At 39.1% G+C, this 20,928-nt stretch overlaps 1 protein-coding gene across 3 annotated transcripts in view; it reads left to right on the forward strand.

Moving 5' to 3' along the window:
- LOC124798009 overlaps positions 1–18,570 on the forward strand; it is a 374,749-nt gene extending 356,179 nt beyond the window's left edge. For all 3 annotated transcript variants that reach the window (XM_047261224.1, XM_047261214.1, XM_047261208.1), the window contains exons 4-5: positions 2,607–2,895; positions 16,428–18,570. In XM_047261224.1, coding sequence (XP_047117180.1) covers positions 2,607–2,895; positions 16,428–17,666 — 1,528 coding nt within the window. In that variant the 3' untranslated portion in view covers positions 17,667–18,570. The remainder of the gene's footprint in view (positions 1–2,606; positions 2,896–16,427) is intronic.
- Positions 18,571–20,928: the final 2,358 nt, after the last annotated feature.

Consider the following 20,928-nt stretch of genomic DNA (forward strand, 5'->3'; position numbering starts at 1 on the left):
GATTCTGGTAATCAGTGTTCATGTGAATACATCTCATTTGTATTGTTGAACTTACCAATCGTCTGTCGGGCATAGATTGTGCATTGGTGTTTGGTCAAAATGTGGAAAAAAATTGCCTACGCAGCACATCTCATTGCCTCTAAATTACGTGTGTTTTTCCTGATAGCTCTCCCATAAAGTAACTGAAGACAACCAATTTCTTTCAGAGTAAACTTGCCTTTTTATCCTAGTCCTTTCCCATCCTTAAGTATTTCACCTTTCTTGTCTTTCAGCAAGCGACGAAGCCTACCACCAAGCCACTTTTGGATGTAGCCAACACATTCCAACTTTTCTATTTTTGTATTGTACAGATTTTTATCTGTTACAGCTTTAAACGAAGAGGAGTTTCCATCACCAAGGTATTTAGTATATCTAACACCATACTGGTCCAAAGATCTGGAGAGCATCCTCAGAACTGCAGCAGCCTCCATGCCCCCTCTATTTTTAGAGCATGCTACTGCATGCTTTTCGTGCCACATTTTCTCACTGTCTTCATTGTTGAGCATTTTCCTTGTTGCACACTGGTGGCGGTATTTAGATATAATTTCTACATCTAAAACTTTAAATGAGTCAATACCAATAACAGATGCAACTCCATACAGAGATATGTGACCCCTTTTCATCCAGGTCCCAACTACAGACATACATAGGTCAGTAACACTTGTAGCAGATTCACTGTCATGAATATCTACCTCAGGATCTATTTCTTTTCGGTTTATTTCCACCAATTCCTCCACTACTTTCTTCATAGAAACTTTGTTTATTTTTTGAAACCTTGCACAAGGTGGAGGTATGTTCAGAAAACCACACAATAAATTACTTCCTTCCCTGCCCTGTCCAAGGCATCTCGGAGCATATGCTAACCTAAAATTGCTTTCATAGGTACGAATGTCAGTTTTTTTGGAGGAAGAAAATGAAAATTCATAGCCACATCTTAAGCTATTCCCACTCTTCTTTCTTCAACAACAATCATGCATTCCATATTTACCGCTAATACATGAACATGAAAACTTTTATAGCCTGGCAGAGAAGGTCTAAATCAAAAAGTCTGAATCAGGTGGAATCCATATCATCATTCACGCACCTGTACAGTTCTCCTGACCCAAGTTTCGATGCTGATAGCTTATTTTCTTCATTTGGAGCTGCTTCCTCTTATTTGTTGGTAAACCAATTTCCATGAAATCTCCGTTTCCTAAACACATTTTTCCACCAACCATTATGCATAAATCTTGTCCTCCATGTAATGGTTTACGGATGCAACCTTCCACCTACTAACATATATGTTAGTATTGTCAAAACGTAAATAAACAACATGTAAGAAAGTTTCAGGCGAAGATTGAGATGTCAGCCAGTGATATCAATGTCAGCAAAAGATATGGAAAGAAAATAGCCTTCACAATGACAAAAATTCCACTGAAGCAAGCACTTTCCCAAATGTCGGAAAAGGTGGGAGTGGCTGGCAGTGTAGAGTTAATCAGTTTAACAATTTAAATGTATTTCTAAAGCTGCTACCACGATAAAATTCATACACTACAAAAATTAAACTATGTAGATCAAGAAAATAATACTTCCGAAAAATCGATTTTTTGGACCAAAATCTATTACATCCCCCTTAATACGACCGAGAATATTCGCTTCCGCCTGAAGGGATTATATTTCCAGCCCTTCTAGATTCTTCATCGCTTCATCCATCACTGGAAACACCACTATTCCCTATATTAAAGTACCTGTAGGTTTTTTTGATGCCATCATTTCCGTTAGTCGTGTTAGGAAGGATAGATGAAGGTAAAAGTATGCATTTTTGGTTGTACTAAATATTTTCTAAAAAAACTTGCAGCAATATTGTATCAAGTACACATGCAACACATAGTTAGACATCTTGGTAACATTGTGTAAAAGTTTGTGCCACCCATTTGTTATTTGATGAGTAATAAAAGTTTCCGTCAAAAGTGATTATGCGTACTGTTACCCCACGCTGTGGCAAGAGTACACTAATACCCGAAAATAAATATCAGAGTTCTGGCTAAAGCTGACTTGGCATGAAGTATCTCCTGAACACACAGAAAGGATGGATGGCGTCGTAATTCTCAACCATACAAATATTTCACAAACCGCACTGCCTATTCCAACATTCCCTGTTGCTGAGCGTAACGCTGTAGGTAGAAAGAGCTCACTCATGAATCTTCCATCTTAAATTAGACGGTGTGATGCAAAAGGCTACTATTTTGGAGCCAAAATCTAAGAATGAGCTCACGCTATCATTGATATTGCCTGTCTTGCGCATGGATTACTCAGTTTGTATATTTTGCTCATTTTTTTCGTAGTTCCACACAACTTTTACCTGTTTTCTCGATTGATCTGTGTTCAGTTTTTCAAGGCTTATCCACTGTGCCAACTTGTAACTAAATCAGAGGGGGGTGCGATGGGAAGGTTCCCTTGTGAGAAATATATAGTTGCCTCGCTAAAATCAGATCTCACACAACAAGGCAGGCATCACATAGTTGATTATTTTGATGAGAGAGTATTTTATGCTGAGATGATAATAGAGCAATTGCCTTTCTGTGCAGCCTCTCGGAGTGCAAGCCCATCGAGAATGGGGAGGCACGGTTGCTGCCTGAGGAGGAGTTCCTGCTGGTGAAGTGCGGCAAGGTGATGGTGAACGCGCACGTCGTGGTCGCCGAGACGGAAGCTGTGCGCAGGCGCGTGGACGCGCAGCAGGAGCAGGCTGCCCCGGGCCTCAGCGTGCTGCTACTCGGCATAGACTCCATGTCGCGGCTCAGCCTCTTCCGCACCATGCCGCACACGGTCGAGCTGCTGCAGCGCCGTGGCTGGGTCGAGTACAAAGGCTACAACAAGGTGCGCTCACTGCCGGTACTGGAATAATGAGTGGGTTCGTCACATTAGGCACCGACAACATTATTATCATCATAATTTTATTATTATTATTATTATTATTATTATACTGATTTATACTGATGGCCTACGTGATTGGTGCCTTCGGATACAGAATATACACTCTAAGACAAAGAAAAAGTGGGGTGGGGGGGGGGGGAGGGGCGAGACCATGAAGGAATTACTCAGTTATCTGAGCGGGAACGAAATCAGTAGATATGATATGCATGTGCAGACAAACAAATGATTACAATTTCAGAACAACTGGATGATTTATTCAAGAGAAGAGAAGTACACTACTGGCCATTAAAATTGCTACACCAAGATGAAATGCAGATGATAAACGAGTATTCATTGGACAAATATATTATACTAGCACTGACTTGTGATTACATTTTCACGCAATTTGGATGCATAGATCCTAAGAAATCAGTACCCAGAACAACCACCTCTGTCCGTAATAAAGGCCTCGATACGCCTGGGCATAGAGTCAAACAGAGCTTGGATGGGGTGTACAGCTACAGCTGCCCATGCAGCTTCGACACGATACCACAGTTCATCAAGAGTAGTGACTGGCGTATTGTGACAAGCCAGTTGTTCGGCCACCACTGACTAGACGTTTTCAGTTGGTGAGAGATCTGGAGAATGTGCTGGCCAGGGCAGCAGTCGAACATTTTCTGTATCCAGAAAGGCCCTTACAGGACCTGCAACATGCGATCTTGCATTATCCTGCTGAAATGTAAGGTTTCGCAGGGATCGAAAGAAGGGTAGAGCCACGGGTCGTAACACATCTGAAATGTAATGTCCACTGTTCAAAGTGCCGTCAATACGAACAAGAGGTGACAGAGACGTGTAACCAATGGCACACCATACCTTCACGCTGGGTGATACGCCAGTATGGCGATGACGAATACACGCTTCCAATGTGCGTTCACCGCGATATCGCCAAACATGGATGCGACCATCATGGTGCTGTAAACAGAACCTGGATTCATCCGAAAAAATGAGATTTGGCCATTCGTGCACCCAGGTTTGTCATTGAGTACACCATTGCAGGTGGTCCTGTCTGTGATGCACCGTCAAGGGTAACCGCAGCCATGATCTCTGAGCTGATAGTCCATGCTGCTGCAAACATCGTGGAACTGTTGGTGCAGATGGTTGTTGTCTTGCAAACGTCCCCATCTGTTGACTCAGGGATCGAGACGTGGCTGCACGATCCGTTACAGCCATGCGGTTGGGATGCCTGTCATCTGAACTGCTAGTGATACGAGGCCGTTGGGATCCAGCACGGCGTTCCGTATTACCCTCCTGAAATCACAGATTCCATATTCTAACAGTCATTGGATCTCTACCAAAGCGAGCAGCAATGGCGCGATACGATAAACCGCAATCACGATAGGCTACAATCTGACCTTTATCAGAGTCGGGAACGTGATGGTACGCATTTCTCCTCCTTACACGGAGGCATCACAACAATGTTTCACCAGGCAACGCTGGTGAACTGCTGTTTGTGTATGAGAAATTGGTTGGAAACTTTCCTCATTTCAGCACGTTGTAGGTGTCGCTACCGGTGCCAACCTTGTGTGAATGCCCTGAAAAGTTAATCATTGGCATATCACAGCATCTTCTTCCTGTTGGTTAAATTTCGCGTCTGTAGCATGTCATGTTCATGGTGTAGCAATTTTAATGGCCAGTAGTGCAGTTTCTCGAATTGAGTAAGTCAGTAACACGTTGGCGTACCTTTGTCTCTTACGAAAGCAATTATTCAGCTTGGTGTTGATATACGAAGTTGTTTGAATTCCTCCTGAGGGATATTGTGCCAAATTCTGTCCAGTTGGCATGATAGATCTTCAGTATCCTGAGTTGGACAGAGGGCCTTGCCTGTAATGCTCCAAACTTTCTCAGTTGGGGAGAGATCCGGTGACATTGCTGACCAAGGTAGGATTTGTCAAGTGCTAAGATAAGCAGTAAAAACTTTTGCCATGTACAGGCTGGCATTATCTTCCTGAAATGTAAGCCCAGGATGGATTGCCATGAAGTGCAACAAAATGGGGCATAGAATATTGTCAATGTATTACTCTGCTGTAAAGGTGTATTGGATGACGACCAAATAGATCCTGCTATGAAGAGAACTGGCATCCCAGACCATCACTCTTGGTTATTAGGCCACATGTCGGATGATAGTTAGGTTGGCAACACACATGCTGTCTGGAAATCTCCAGATACATCTTCTACCTGGAATGTCATGAACTATAGTAGAATTGGTTTCAGTGTCAAGTCCCAATTCAAAGGGAGCCCTGATGATAGACAAAGATGTGTCTGATGATGACCTGGACAGCGGTGGTATCCCAACCTGACTGTCGCTTGCCATATAGTCTGACAACCAGGAGTGATGCTCTGGGGTGCAATTTCTTTTCACAGTAGGACCCTTTTGGTTGTCATCTGTGACACCCTCACAGCACATTGGTACAACTATGATATTATGTGCCCTGGTGTGTTGCTCTTCATGGCAAGCCACCCTGGGCCTACATTTTTCTTGGAGTGTAGTACACAAAGCTGCCAACTTTCCATGCCTGACAGTGGCTCTGACCCTGCTTGTTATAAACTAAAGCTGAATTTGGATGACAGGTATGGTTACATTGTTTTGTGCCATGTCAACTCCGTGCCAAAGTTCATCAATCATGGCTAGAGGCTGGTGGCATGTAGGTCTCTTAGCAACCTGTGAAGAGTTGTTTTCAGAGGTTGAGAGAGAGGTGGAAAACATGCAGGTCGGGGCAATGCACACACTCCATATCAAGCTGCAGGAATTGCAACTCCAAAACCATTCATCAGTGATGAAAATACCTGTTACTGGAAAATGTTGTGCTGAAGCCATGAACATGGACTGTGGGGTAGTGGCAAAATGTCATTTGTCAGATGGTTCTTGGTTCACATTATTTTCAAATTGCGGACCAGTTTATGTCTGACCTATGCCGTCCTAAAATTACAATGCAAACTGCTTGCTGTCAAGAGTAAAATGTGGTGGTGTTTCAGTGATGATCTGGGCAGCCACATCATGGTATTACATGGCCCATGTGTACTCTTCAGGGTTGCATTTCTGCTAAGGAATATGTGATTTTTTGGCTGTTTAGGTCCATAATGTGGTAGAATGTTTGTGCCCCGATGGTGATGCTGTGTTCATAGTCGACAGGCCCCCTATTCACATAGCTTACATCACCCACAATTGCTTTTGTGAGCACGAGGATGAACTGTTGCAGACTCCTGGCCACCACAGTCACCATGTCTCAATATTATGAACCTTTGTGGGTGCTTTTAGAGAATAGGGTCCATGGGTGCTATTCATCTCCATCATTGTCACATGAACTAGCAACCATTTTGCAGGAAAAATGGTATAAGGGTCCCTTGAAAATCATGCAGGACATGTGTATATCTGTTCCAGGAAGACTGGAAGCTGTCTTGAATGCTGATTGGTTACCTGCATCATGTTGGATATGGTAATGTGTTGTGTGTATGACATTCCCATATTTTTGTCCACTGCTATTGGTCAGGACAGCAAGGGGACCATAAAGTCTTGGATTATCTTATTAGAAAGTTAATGTCACAGAGACTTTAAAAGATAGGGCCCTGGCAGCAGCCTTAATATGTCAGAAATGAAACACCTGCTGTCTAAATTACAAGTAATGTGAACTAGAGGCAATTGTCTTGTGTACACAGTTGCATCCCCACACCATCACTCCCAGTGCTGGATGTGTACGAAGGTAATGAATGCTATGTGGTAATGTTTGTTCTTATTGGTGCCTCCAGACAAAAACACCCATCATGATGCTGTAGAGACAACAAAGATTCATCTCAAAAGACTCTGTTGCCATTCGTGTGACAAGGGCTGCAATTGGGTGCACCAGTATTGGCTAGTCTCTCTCTGTTGCAGCATCAAGGGAAGCCATGAGAATATGTTGCTCATTGTGTGGTCGTGTTAAGATCCTGCATAATGAACAATATGGCCTTCCTGAGGTCATTGGTTACATACCTGCAGGACAGTCACTGGATCCTGATGTCTGCTAGCAATGGAATCGTAAAGTGCATTGTGGATAGTCCATGAGCCTGTTGCAATCTAATTCGGACATGAGCTGTTAGATCTTTCTTCTTCTACTTAGGAGAGGCATAACAATACTTTCAGCCAGCTGTTTCTTTACTGTTATGGAAAACAGCCATAGGTTTTTGCTATTTTTAATGTTTACTGTAAGTTAGCTAAAAAATCATTGAGGCTTGTTGTTGTTAATCCAATCTTTTACTAAGAATGGTTAATTCTCACTTACTTGGATACCCCCGTGCTCAACTCCCTTCACTCTCCTGTTACAGGGCCAAGTGACCATAGAGCCTTTGTTTTGTTCTTGTTCCCAATGTGCATCTGCTGACGTTTCTAATGTTTGCCACAAGTCTATTTATCAGAGATAATATTGGCAGGAATATTTATAATATCGGAGACATCTTTTATTCTACCCATGTTGAAGTGAATAGTTTTCAAACTTAAAATCTGCCTGGCAGTCCTTGCTAAATTTTCAATTACGGAACATTCCCAGAGGGGATGATATAGTGTGCAGATTTCACCACAGTCACAGCTGGTCATTGCTAGATATGTAGGCTATGGACCATGTCTGGAAAGGTGGTGCACAGAGTCACCTACTTGGCAAATAATGTGCTGCCTGAAGCCTTTCAGTTACACCAGGAAGAAATGGTAATGTTCTCCTTCCTGAGACAGAAAATTTTACATCTGTTACCATTCTGTAAATATGAAATATTAAATTCCTTATAAATCTTAATTTTGACCAACAGGAAGCGTGTAACTACTTCATTTCCTGGTCTTTCTTTGTTGATCTCATTTCTCCAGGGCTCCTTCATGTTCTTCTCATTTCTTTGGTCCATGTTGTGTGATATTTCTTATTTTTTCCACCTTTCAACTGTTCTAAATTTAGTATTTTTTTCCTTAAAAGAAAAAAAGTATCTGTTGATGCTTGTGTAAAGTTATGAGCAGAAACAGACAGCAAAAGGTTACATAGTTTCTCCCCATGTATCCACATATCATTAGTAGCCCGGTCCGGAGTTTGTCTTGGTCCGGCACACAGTTTTAATCTGCCAGGAAGTTTCATATCAGTACACACTCCGCTGCAGAGTGAAAATCTCATTCACCTGTAAAGATGTTACTTTTGATTGTCTTACAGGGTTACTGCAGATATTCATTTATACTATAATAGCAGTTGGTCACTAAGAATTTAAATATTGCTTTCTTGAATGCAGACAATGTTTTTATTTCTTTTAGCTGAGTTGGAAGTTTGTTGTACAAAACAGTAGCCTGAATGTTGATTTGTTTTTGTGTTACAGCTTTGTTTACTCTTTTTTATGTGGATGTCATTGCACATCCTTGTATTGTAGGAATGAAGATCTGAGATGGTTTTATAATTATCAATGTGCATTTTTATATTAACAACACTTTTTTTTATATAGAGGCATGGTAAGGGTAGAATATTCAGGTGTTGAAATAACTGTTTGGAAGGTGTTAGCCTTGTATTGTTTGAAAACATTCTAACAGCTCGTTCTTGTAAGGTGAAGATGGTTTTCATGTTTGCCTTATTATGACCCCAATGGGTTAGGCCATAGGTGATAGCAGAATGGATGTAAGCAAAGTAGACAGTTCTGCTACACTCTCTACTACACAACAAGGCAAGCAGAGCTTAACTTGTTAGTGAGGTAGAGAATGTGGGCTTTCCAGTCTAAATTTTCATCAATTTGCACATCTAAGAATTTTGTGGCAGCTATCCTTTCAATTTGTTTATTTTGAATTTTGAGGTCCACACCATGATGAGACTGTTTTCCTGTAATGCATATAATTAGTTTTTGAAATATTTAAGGTTAGCCTGTTCAGTTCAAACCAGTTTTGTATGTATTCCAAAACTATGGTTGCAGATGTTGGCAATACCCTATTTATGCCTGTAACAACAACATTTGTGTCATCAGCAAACAAAGTTACATGTGGTCCTAGAATGCTGCCCTGAGGTACTCCAATTGGTACAGTCTGCATGTCCGATCTGTACACAATGCTTTGGTTTTTATTGTTTGAGGAGGTAATTTCTGTACCTGTTTTCTATTGTGGAGATATGACTGAAACCACTTTAATGCAACTCCCCGTATACCTATACCTATAGCTTCTAGTTTGTCTAGCAAGATATCGTGATCAACAGCATCGAATGCCTTCAATAAGTCAAAGTTTATTCCTACTGTACTATTATTTCTGCCAAGTCCTATTACAATGTTTTCAACGAATTGGGTAATTGCTGTTTCTGTACTCGTGCCTTTGCAAAAACCATGTTGGTTTATAGACAAGAGACTGAATTTTTTGAGGTAGTTTGTAATTATATTTTTCAGGACAGTCTCTATTATTTTTGAAAATGCAGATAACAGAGCTATTCGTCTAGAGTTTCCCACTTCATATATATTACTCTTTTTATACAGCGGTTTAATTTTTGAAATTTTTAATCTTTGTGGGAACGCTCCTTCTGTTAATGATATGTTTATGATATGTGAGAGTGGTTCTGCTATTACACTAGCACATTTAATTATGACTGAACCTGGTACCTCATCAGTTCCAGAGGACATTTTATTCTTCATTTTTTTTTTTTTATATATATATATATATATATATATATATATATATATATCTCTTAAGAACTTCTAATTTATTTGTGGGACATAGCAATATTGAATTATCACTTTGCTCTCTTTGAACTGTGGTACTACTATTTCCAGCAAAATTTTTACTCAGATTGACTGGAGTGTTTATGAAATAGTCATTTATGTAATTTACTGGAGTACCATTTCTGAGTAACACACCATGATTCATCTTTTAATACAATGTCATATTGCTTTTTAACACTCTGTTTGTTTCCTTTTTTACTATATTCCATATTGCTTTCGACGTGTTTGCTGTCCCTATGATTACTTAGTCATTGTGCACTGTCTTGGCTATTTTAATTACCTTCTTATAAATTTTATTATATGTCTTAACATATTCTGCGAAGTGTTCATCTTGGTTGGCTTTTCTCAGTTGATTGAGAAGTTCTATCTTTTGACTGGATACTCTGACAGCAGGTGTTATCTACTGTCTGCTGTTTCTTGGCATGACATTAATTCTTGTCAATTTCTTTGGAAAACGCATCTCAAACATGGACATGAAAGTATTATAAAATTCATTGAATGATTCATCAGTTGATGATTTTGAGTATGCATCTTCCCAGGTTTCTTTTGCTAATGATTGAATAAAAATATTAAACTTTTCTGGGTGGAAGTGCCTTTTATATTCCCTCTTGTATTGAACCACCTCAGGTACAGAAGAATGTATGCGTGTTACTAGTGTGTGGTGGTCTGAAAGACCTAAGTTTGTGTTTTGTGCCTCAGTAACATCATTTTTGATATTTGTAAAGATATTATCTAACAGGGACGAAGATGACTAATTATTCTAGTGGGGTCCGTGAATAGTGGTTTCATGTGAAAGATGTTTAGGATACTCAAAAGCTGTCTTTTTTCTTCATTTTCAAGTAACAGGTTGATGTTAAAATCCCCACATAGTAACAAGTTCACTTCATTGTTATATAAAATGATTAGCACTGCTTCCAAATTTTTAAGAAATATGTTTTTGTCACCTAGTGGTGACCTGTATATTGATATGACAACTTTTTTTTATGCTTCTCCTCAGATTTTAGCTCTATGGCACATGATTAAAAATTTTTCTCAATATTTAGATGTTATGTTTCAGATCTAACTTTATACTGCAGCCCAGCCATAGTGTATATGCATGCTCCACCATTTTTACAAACACTGCACCAATAATGAGATGCTAATTCAAATTGCTTATATTTATAAGACTTAATTCACTGACCCTGCACCAGTGCTCTGATAGACAAATACAACAGATCTCTACAGAGTTGTTTATAGTGACTTCTAATTCTAACACATTATTTCTGAGACACTGAATGTTTTGACTCATTATCTTGAAAGTTCTGCACGTATTTGTTATTTTGTCAATACCTAGTGAAGTGAAGTGCTGCTTTGTTGTTGATATTTGACACTTATCTGCAATTTTTCAGGATGATTTGTCACAATCTCTTCCTTTTCTTCATTTGGTGCCATAAAAAATCATCATTAAGTGTAGCAGCTGTACTTTGCCTTTGGCTCCTCCTCAGGCAGTGTTGATCAGCTGTTACTGTTGTTGGAAGTTCAGTGACTGCTGCTGTTGGTGCTGTCAGTAACATGGTTTCTCGTACAGTGACTGTGTTTGCTTTTTTATACTGACACTGTTTCTGCTGGAGGTGGGGCTGCTGCTGTAATTGATGATGGTTTTTCCTCAGCTACTGATGTTTCTTCTGCTGTTGATGTAGGTTTAGTTGTTATTGTCTCTTCTTCTTCTTCTTCTTCTTCTTCTTCTGTTGTTGTTGTTGTTGTTTTTGGTGGTGGTGGTGGTGGTGGTGGTGGTGGTGGTGGTGGTGGTGGTGCTGTCATTTGTGTTGTACTTACTACAACTGGCTTTGGTGATTTTTCTGATACTGCTGTTTGTGTTGCAGATATTTGCAGGTGCCTCTTGATTTTTTTTCCAGTAATTTCTGGGTCACAATTTCCTTCCCTAGACTGTTCCAGTGAACGCCATGGCAAGTGTGAAACCGGTGCCCAACGTTGCTAATATCAACATCATCAACGTTTTTGAAATGCTTGCATATATCAGAAAGAAGGTCATTGGTGGCTCTGATCTCCTTGTTTACACAAGACCAATGTGCCAAATCGTAGCGGTGGGGAATGGTCACAAAGAGAATGTTTTTGTGCGACATATGAACCAGTTGTTCCCTTAATTTTGAGCAAGCTATGGATGTTTTTTTTCTGTATATATCATCTGAGCTGCTAAACAGAGCTATAAAGTCGCCTGAAGATGATTCCATAATTTTTTTATAATGGATAGCATTCATTATTTCTGAGAGGGGCGCTCCTGGCTTGACTAAGTTCATGGCTTTCACAACTGCTGTCTCATTGACATGTGAGCCGATTCCACGTCCATGGCTATCGACTAGAATATAAAGTTTCATCAAGCGATCATGGATTTTTTGCTGTGACATAGGTACATGTTGTTGTAGTTTGCGAGTCTTCAGAGGTGCAGAAATGGCTGGTTTAGGTATCTGAATGTTTGAAGTAGCATTTTCTGATGCAGAGTTGTCACTTAGTGTACTTTGGACATCATATCGGTTTTTTTTAAAGGAATTGGTGAATTTGGTAACTCTCTGGTGTTACCAGTATCACATTTCCACTCCGTCATTGTGTTTCTGGCTGTTTTTTATGACGGGCTCAATTTTTCGCACCGTAAATTGAGCTCTCTTTCGCATAAAATGCATATGACTCCATTTTTGCCACCTCTGTCATAGTTAGTGGTGGTGGTAGTAGTAGTAGTAGTAGTAGTAGCAGCAGCTGCTGCAGATGCTTTATTCATCTGTAGATATCTTTTTACAGGGATATAGGACATGTCAAAGTATTTACAAATTTAGAGCAATTTAAAATAAGTAATTCGTACACACTTATATTTACAGACTTCTAGTTAAAGACAATCATTAGATTTACTCCTGGTATACAATACAATACAAATAACTTATTAAATAATGTAATGCCACATTGTTCCCTCATGTCTCACTATCAGTCACTGCACAGACTATACACACATTGTTTCATAAGACCACACACACACACACACACACACACACACACACACACACACACACACAGGTGATCTCTGGGTCATTTTCTGTACTGCAACTTTCCATCCATTTGCTATCCTGAAAAACTGAGTCAGCATCCCTCCATAATGAGTCAGATGATGAGCTCAGAAAGAGGAAGAGGTGTTAGTATTGTGCTATGCATAGTGGGGGTAAGTATCTCTAGAAAGGAAAAAAGAAGGGAAAAAAACATAAAGTGAATGTGTTACGTGAAATGTTGGATATTTTATAATCGTCGTTATTATTTATTTGTATAACATTCTTTATCAAACCCCCTACTCTGTTTTAGCTAAGTAATCCTTCAATGTACAAAATGTATTGCATACCAGGTACTTTTTAGCTACCTTTTTAAATAAGTGTTTTTGGTTCAAAATGGTTCAAATGGTTCTGAGCACTATGGGACTTAACATCTGAGGTCATCAGTCCCCTAGAACTTAGAACTACTTAAACCTAACTAACCTAAGGACATCACACACATCCATGCCCGAGGCAGGATTCGAACCTGCAATCGTAGCAGTCACGCGGTTCCAGACTGAAGCCCCTAGAACCGCACGGCCACACCGGCCTGCAAGTGTATTTTGGCAATTTCTTTAATCTCTTTTGGTAATTTATTGTACAGTTTTATTCCTTGGTAGAAAATGCTGTTTTGAGTTTTATGTTTATTTTTTCTTGGTAAATGTAAGTTGAGTCTATCTCTTGTTGCATGGTCATGGACAGAGCTGTTTGATGTGTACAACTGACTGGTAAATGTATTCACATGGAACAGTTAAAATCTCCAGTGTTCTGAACAGGTCTTTACAATGAGCTCTACTAGCATTTTTGGTTCATTATTCTTATGGCTCTTTCTGGAGTTTGAAAATTGTGTTCATATTTTGTGCATTTGTTCCCCAAAAAAGAATTCGATAGCTAAGAATTGAGTACATATGAATAATATGTAACTAAAAGACACTGCATGTTACACACTGATGATAGGATTCTAAGGGCATAACATGCTGATGAAATTTTGTTTGCAAGTACCTTTGTGTGTTCACACCACTTAAACTGAGAATCAATATTCATTCCTAGAAATTATGCTTTTGTTACACAGTCTATAGAGGCACCATCTACATTTAATTTAACATTGTCATTTTTCCTCTTCAAACAGAAATTCATGGCATTTGTTTTCTTTATGTTCAATGTCACTTTATTACTTATTGACCAATCATAAACTTCCTTGAGTTTCATTTGCTTTCTCGGCAAGCAGTTCTCTTGTTTTCTCAGTGACTATAATATTGCTGTCATCAGCGAAGAGGATGTTTTCACCATGATTAACACTACTGGGGAAGTCACTGATGTATATCAGGAATAGTATTGGTCCTAATATGCTACCCTACAGAACCCCTATATTAATGTATTTTGGTTCCGATAAGTGTTTTACTAAATGTTTAGATCTATTTGAAGTATTTCTTATCTCTACACTTTGTACCCTATCTGTTAGGTATGATCGAAACCAGTAGTTAGCTACCCCTCTTATTCCTAAGCTTCTAATTTATTTAATAGAATCTTATGGTTGACTGTATCAGACGCCTTTGAAAGATCCAAAAATATGTCTGCGACACACCCATCTTTATCAAGAGCATCAAGTACAACTTTCGTTAATTCTACTATGACGACTCCGTATTTTTGCCACTTCGGAAACCAAACTGTGATTAACTTAAAAGATTGTATTTATTCAGGTAATTCATTAATCTGTCTTTCATAATTGCTTCTGTTATTTTTGAGACTGTTGACAGCAGGGAAATGGGCCGGTAATTTTCTGTCTTCTGCATTACCTTTCTTAAGCAAAGGTACAACTCTTGCCTGTTTTAACTGCTCCGGAAATGTCCCTGATGTGAAGGATTCATTTATTATATTTGTTAAGGGGCCTTATGTAATCCCCATGCATTGTTTCAGCGCACACACACTGGTACTTCATCTAAGCCCACTGACTTTATTTTTTAGTTTTTGAATTGTTTTGCTGACTTCATTCTCTGTGGTTGGAAGTTTTTTACACACTATAACTTATTTTAGTGTTGTTAAAAGTTCTTGTATCTGAATGACATTTATCATACGATTTACTTGCGTTCTGTTGCGTGTCTTTGTTACAGTCATGTTTTAAAACCTTTATCTCCTCCAATAACACTGAGATAATTTTGTTCGAACTGTCTTTTCCATTAAGTTTGTGAACTAAATCATCTGTGAGACATTTTGAGCAGAACCAAATCATATGTTTTGGATCTGTATTTACACATTTATAATGGAACACAGTTTTACATACCGCACACATTACACCTTTTTCTGAACGTCTCTCGCAGATGAAGGGATCCGAACGTATTATTTCACTTGATTTGTCGTATGACAATGTGAACGCTCCATGTGTGAGGTTTTCTTTAAATCTTCTTGTGGCTTCATTGTTCTTTCCTGTTACCTTTATGATCATATAGCACAAAAAACACACATACTCGCGATACTATTACACATTGTACACTTTTCCTCATTCTTTTTGTACTTTTGTTCAGACCTAGTATTCTGCCAATCTACACTCAGCTCCATGTTACCTAATTACATGAAGTAGGTTTTTTGATACTAAAGTACTTACCAAATGTTGCAAAGCTATAGAAGGCTGTGATACAGAGTGTGAGAGTTAGTGATGTAGAAAAATACTGCTTGAATAAGGGCAGTGGCAGAAGAATGATTTTAGGATTTTGAGAAGGGATTAGAGTTGACTGGAAATGGCATGGAATCTTCAAAGATGTGTCCAGGAACTCTGGGTGAGGTGGGTGGCACAAAAACGATGCTCAGTGCTGTGAACACATGTCCGTCTTGTCCTCAGAGATCAGTTAAGATAATAAGGAAGTTGTCTTGTTCTTCACTTTGTGTACTCTGCACCCCACATTCCGGTTGACATAATCATTGCCTTAAGGAACCCATTTTTTCTGTAAATTTGTAGGTACTTGTTTAATATGCGTGCATTTCCAATCTGTACTCATTGTGTCAACTCGGACAATAAATGCATGCATCTGGTGAAACCACACTCTAAAAGTGCATGCAGATGGTTCCTTAAATACCATCCAAATTTGGGTTCACTGACCGGTTTGTCTCATCTTAGAAAATTGCAGAAATGTGGGGACACCTACCTTGTAGGGCTTATAGGTAGGTAATATTGAACAAGTACATAGAAGAGTGGCACGAATTGTTATTGGTTTGATGTACTGGCGAACACCATGGAAATGCTAAAAAACTGGATTTGGCAGATGCTTGAAAGCAGATCATTATTTTATCGCATGACGGCCTCCTTAAGTTTCAGAAATCATATTCTGGTGCCCCCAACTTATCAGTCCACTTAAATGCCTCTGTGCATGCTAATTATCTCTGTTCTGTTACTGTGCTCCCAACATGAATGGAAAGGAAAGTATCTGAGACATGTGGTATCTGCTAAATCTGCTAAGTACATATGTAGATGTAGAATACAATATACACTTTTTTTGTGTGTGTGTGTGTGTGTGTGTGTGTGTGTGTGTGTGTGTGTGTGTGTGTGTGTGTGTGTGTGTGTGTGAGAGAGAGAGTGAGAGAGAGAGAGAGAGAGAGAGAGAGAGAGAGAGAGAGAGAGAGAGAGAGAGAGATGATTAATTGAGACTGAAAATTTTGTGCGCTTAAGAGGTTTTTCTTTTCCAGGTGGGAGACAACACATTTCCAAATCTGATAGCTCTTCTGACTGGGCTGAGCTATGAAAAGGTCAAGAAAGTCTGTTGCAAGACAAAGGAAACACCAATGGATGACATTCCTCTTATCTGGAAGGATTTTCATCAACAAGGATACATAACTGCGTACGCTGAAGATGAAGTATTTATTAGCACATTCAACTACCAGAAAGGTGGCTTCAAGCATCAACCTACAGACTACTATCTTCGACCCTTTTTCCTTGCCACAAACAAGAAACTGAAATCTAAATCTACTGATCAGTCAGCTACATGTGCCGGGTCTCTTTCTGTTTCAGAACACATTCTTAGGTATGCAGTAGATTTTGCAACTGTTTTTCAGAATGCCTCATATTTTGCACTCTTTTGGGTGAACAATTTTAGTCACGATAACCTCAACACCCCTAGTGCTATGGACATTAAAATCATGTACCTCCTTCAAGAGCTGACAGACAGTGGTGTTCTGAACAATACACTTGTACTTTTTTTCAGTGATCATGGAATGCGCTTTGGGAAGATACGAGAAACAGTTGTTGGTTGGTTTGAGGACAGACTTCCCTTCCTGTATTTCTGGATACCTCCTTGGTTTAGGAGTAATTACCCTGATGCCTATAAGAATATTGTCACAAATAGCAACAGACTAACATCACCTTTTGATGTTCATGCGACTCTGAGAGACGTACTTGAAAGGGCAGGAAGAACAGACAGTGAAATGAGTGTCAAAAATGCAAGTCTCGAATGCCCAACGTGTAACAGTCTCTTCAGGGAAATTCCCTATGATAGGAAATGCAAGGATGCAGGTATTCAGCCTCACTGGTGTGCATGCACGGAGTACAGGACGGTGTCTACCAAAGATACTACCATGCAGGCTTGTGCAAAATATGCACTTTCTGAGCTGCAGTCTATGTTAGATGCTGCAAACAAGGAGAGAAAAGTGAAACTTTGTGCTGATTTGAAGTTGAAACGAGTAGTTGAAGGGAAAAGCAATGATCTAGATATTAAAGCAGAAACAGATCATGTGGACTACGTAGTTGTGTTTCAGACTACGCCTGGTGATGGACTGTTTGAAGCAACTGTCAGACACTTCCACAAAGACCCAGCATCTTTCAGTCTCACAGGACAAATTAGCAGGCTAAATATTTATGCCAATCAAAGTAGGTGCATTTCAGATGCTCATCTGAAGCTTTACTGTTACTGTCTAGATAAAAAAGTGTGATTCACAAAATTTCCAAGAAATGTCTATTGCTTGTGCGTCAATGAGAGTTACCAGGTAGCTCAAATGTGGTTCCATTCTGTAGCATCTATATGTTCCTGAAACAATGAAATGTCATGTTGTAATGACAGTAAGATAAATTATTTTGCAGACAAGAATTTTTATGATTTTTTTTTTCTTTTACCATGGCTGTGAAGCTAAATTTTATATAGAAACTGTTCAGTGGCTGCTTTTTTAAGATTGTGACTGAAGTAGTTGCAATGAAAGCAGTTGTCTAGTTGGTATTATTTTTCTATGTTGTGTTTAAAAGTACTTCTCATACTTTCAAGGACTATGTATTACATCCTGTTAATATGAACTTACCTTTTCTTTATGGCTAATTATTTTTTCTGGTGACTGAAGTGATGTCTATGATTGTTCATAGAGTTCAGGAAATCATAGTTCCTGCAAGTGCATGAGGACAGTACAAATGTGTTAAATGTGTTCAAATGCCAAATAGATGGTGGTCATTGTACTGGCTGCAGACTGCCTAATGAGAAATGTTACTGTTGTGTTTCCCTTTTCTTTCAGCATGCAGCTGGTACGGAGTGCTGAATTTTCAGAACAGGAAATTTCTTGAGCACTGAATATTTCGTATTTTTCTTCATTATAAAACTTCATTCACTTGTTACTTTGCAATGTATGATTATCACACATGTACAGGTCTTAGACTGAGTACACCATAGTTCTAAAAATGTACCCTACTCTGCTTCAGTGAAGAATCCCCAAGTATGACAGCTGTAAGCTGCCAAAAGACAAGCTGTAAGGGAAATATAGGATGCAATATAAATGATGAAGATAAGAAAGGTAGCCTTGTACTCGAGTATTATTTTGCAGATAACAACTCCCCCCCCCCCCCCAACCTGCCCTGCCCCCCTCCCCCCCACAACCAATTTCAAAAGGCAAAAGAAAAAGAGCATTCCCTCAGCTGAAAAAAGAGATGGTGGTAGTTACCTGAAGGAGGGCAGAGTAAAAGGCAATAGAAAAAATTTTTGGAGCACAATAAACAAGAGAGATGAAGAAACGGGAAAAGATAATGAGATTTGAGGCAAAAAATGTAACTAATGCAGGGGACAAAGGGGTATTTGGAGCTAATGTGGATGTTTAGGAGGGGGGCCAGGGGACAGGGTAGATGAAGGATTAGGACTGGGATAAAAGATACAAAAGGGCGGAGGGCAACAATAATGAAAGACAGGGAATAGAGGAAAGTGAATTACAGAGATTAGCAGAGATTGAGACCAGGAGGGTTGTGCAACTAAAAGATACACTGGTATAAAAGTTTCCTGAACACTTCAGAGAAGATGCAGTTCATTGGAGGCAAGAGGATGCCTATAGTATTAGAGATGAAGCAGGTGTAGGAATAAGTCATTGTTCAGAAGAGCAGATGGGTGGTCCAGCTTTCCACATTCTTCTGAGCAGCAACAGGGTAGCCATTTTACAAAGAAATTAGTACAGCAACAACATTGCAGTTGCTGTGTAAAAGAACTGCTTCCAGTAGTGGGATTCTCTATTGAGATATGCAAGTGACAGGACTGGAATAGAGAAAAATGGACAGTTGCATGGATGATTCTTAAAAGTGTGTTTCTTTCACAGATGAGACGTATGGGAGAAGGTGTTCGGAATAGGAGTCTCATCAGAACACGCTAGGATATTCTGTTGGCTGGGGAGAGTATGTGGGCAACGATGTGGGACAGATATCTTTAATGTTAGAAAAAGACAAAAGGTAATTATGCTGAGATGCATATCATGTTTCAGGTGCTTTTCATCTGCGATACTATTTAAATGGTAGGGGGGGGGGGGGGGGGGGTGCGGCAGCCAACAGTATGTCCAAACCTCAGTGGTTCTTTCTCATGGTAAGCCATTCTTTCATCATATCATTGAGAATGTATAGTACATAAATGCATCAATATTTTAGTCACTTTACTTGGCACATGCCAAGGTTAACGTATAGCACTATGAGACTACATCATACTGGCCTTACTGGCTTCCATCAATTTGACTTACCCTGGGGATAAGTCAGAGTTGAGACCCTGCACACCCATTACTCCCACCACTTGCCCCACCCCTCAGGCCCCCCTCCCCCCACTGCCGTGAACCATGTAATAGTGATGTAAATTACTATTACTTTCATTGCAAGATCAGCTAAATGTGCCTCATGATCTTGTTGAAGGAGGTCAAGAGGGAAAAAGCTGCACCAATTAAAGCTAATTCGTGCATCATTGTTTAGGGGGCAGATTATGATAAACTAAGTTATTTTTATGAACTCTTTGTATAATAAGTGAAATTTCTAATTTGAAGTTGTGCAGGGTCTGCTCATTCAAAGTTCTGTTGATCTTGAGTGATGATACAAAACAAGAAGGTTCCCACATTCAACTCATCTTGAAAATGGTTGATGAAAATGTATTGTTGACCTTTTTCTAAAATTTATGAACGTCCATAGCCAATAAACAATGAATGTCACTAAAATAATTTATATCTTAGTTCTTCTGGTCCAATACTGTTTTGCAGTATATTGAAAAACAGATGATATAATAATGTGATGAAACATAAGTAAGCTAATTGAGATAGATTTTAAAGCAAGTGCACTTACAATGCTCCTCCATACTGTCCATAGATGCATTATTCTCACAGTAAAATATTATCAAGAAGCTTTGCAGTTCTAATGGAAAAAAATATATTTGGGAGCAGTATCATATTTTCAAAACATTTGGATCAGTTTTATTATTTTTAGATATCTTTATGAAAAAAACATAATCTGTAATTCCCCATTTAACATGATATTCTTGGCTACATAAATTAAACACTTTGATAACTCATTAAAGGTAGAAATTTTGTGTACTGTGGAAACATGTTTCTTTGAGTATTTATGATTTGTTTCTCATATGTCTAGCATCAGACTTAACCTATTTATTTGACTCGCACACAAAGTAATGAGAATGTAAGTCATTTCATAATACACTTAACACTGGATTACTGCACTCACAAGAGTAGAGTTACAGAGTGTTATACTTTGAATGTGTAATTGTAACATTCTTGAGCTAGTTCCTGAAGCTGGACTAATGATAAAACTAAAGACTGCTAATGTATATGACAACAGAAGCAAAATAAAACAATATACATAACTTTTGTGTGTTTTATAGTTGTTAATTATATAAATATATAAAGATAGAGAAGAAATACTGTATTTTTGTTCTATTGTAAATGTTGACAATGTAGTAAAATGAAT

This window comes from Schistocerca piceifrons, chromosome 1, assembly GCF_021461385.2.
Source record: "Schistocerca piceifrons isolate TAMUIC-IGC-003096 chromosome 1, iqSchPice1.1, whole genome shotgun sequence".
In the NCBI taxonomy this organism is placed as follows: Eukaryota; Metazoa; Arthropoda; class Insecta; order Orthoptera; family Acrididae; genus Schistocerca; species Schistocerca piceifrons.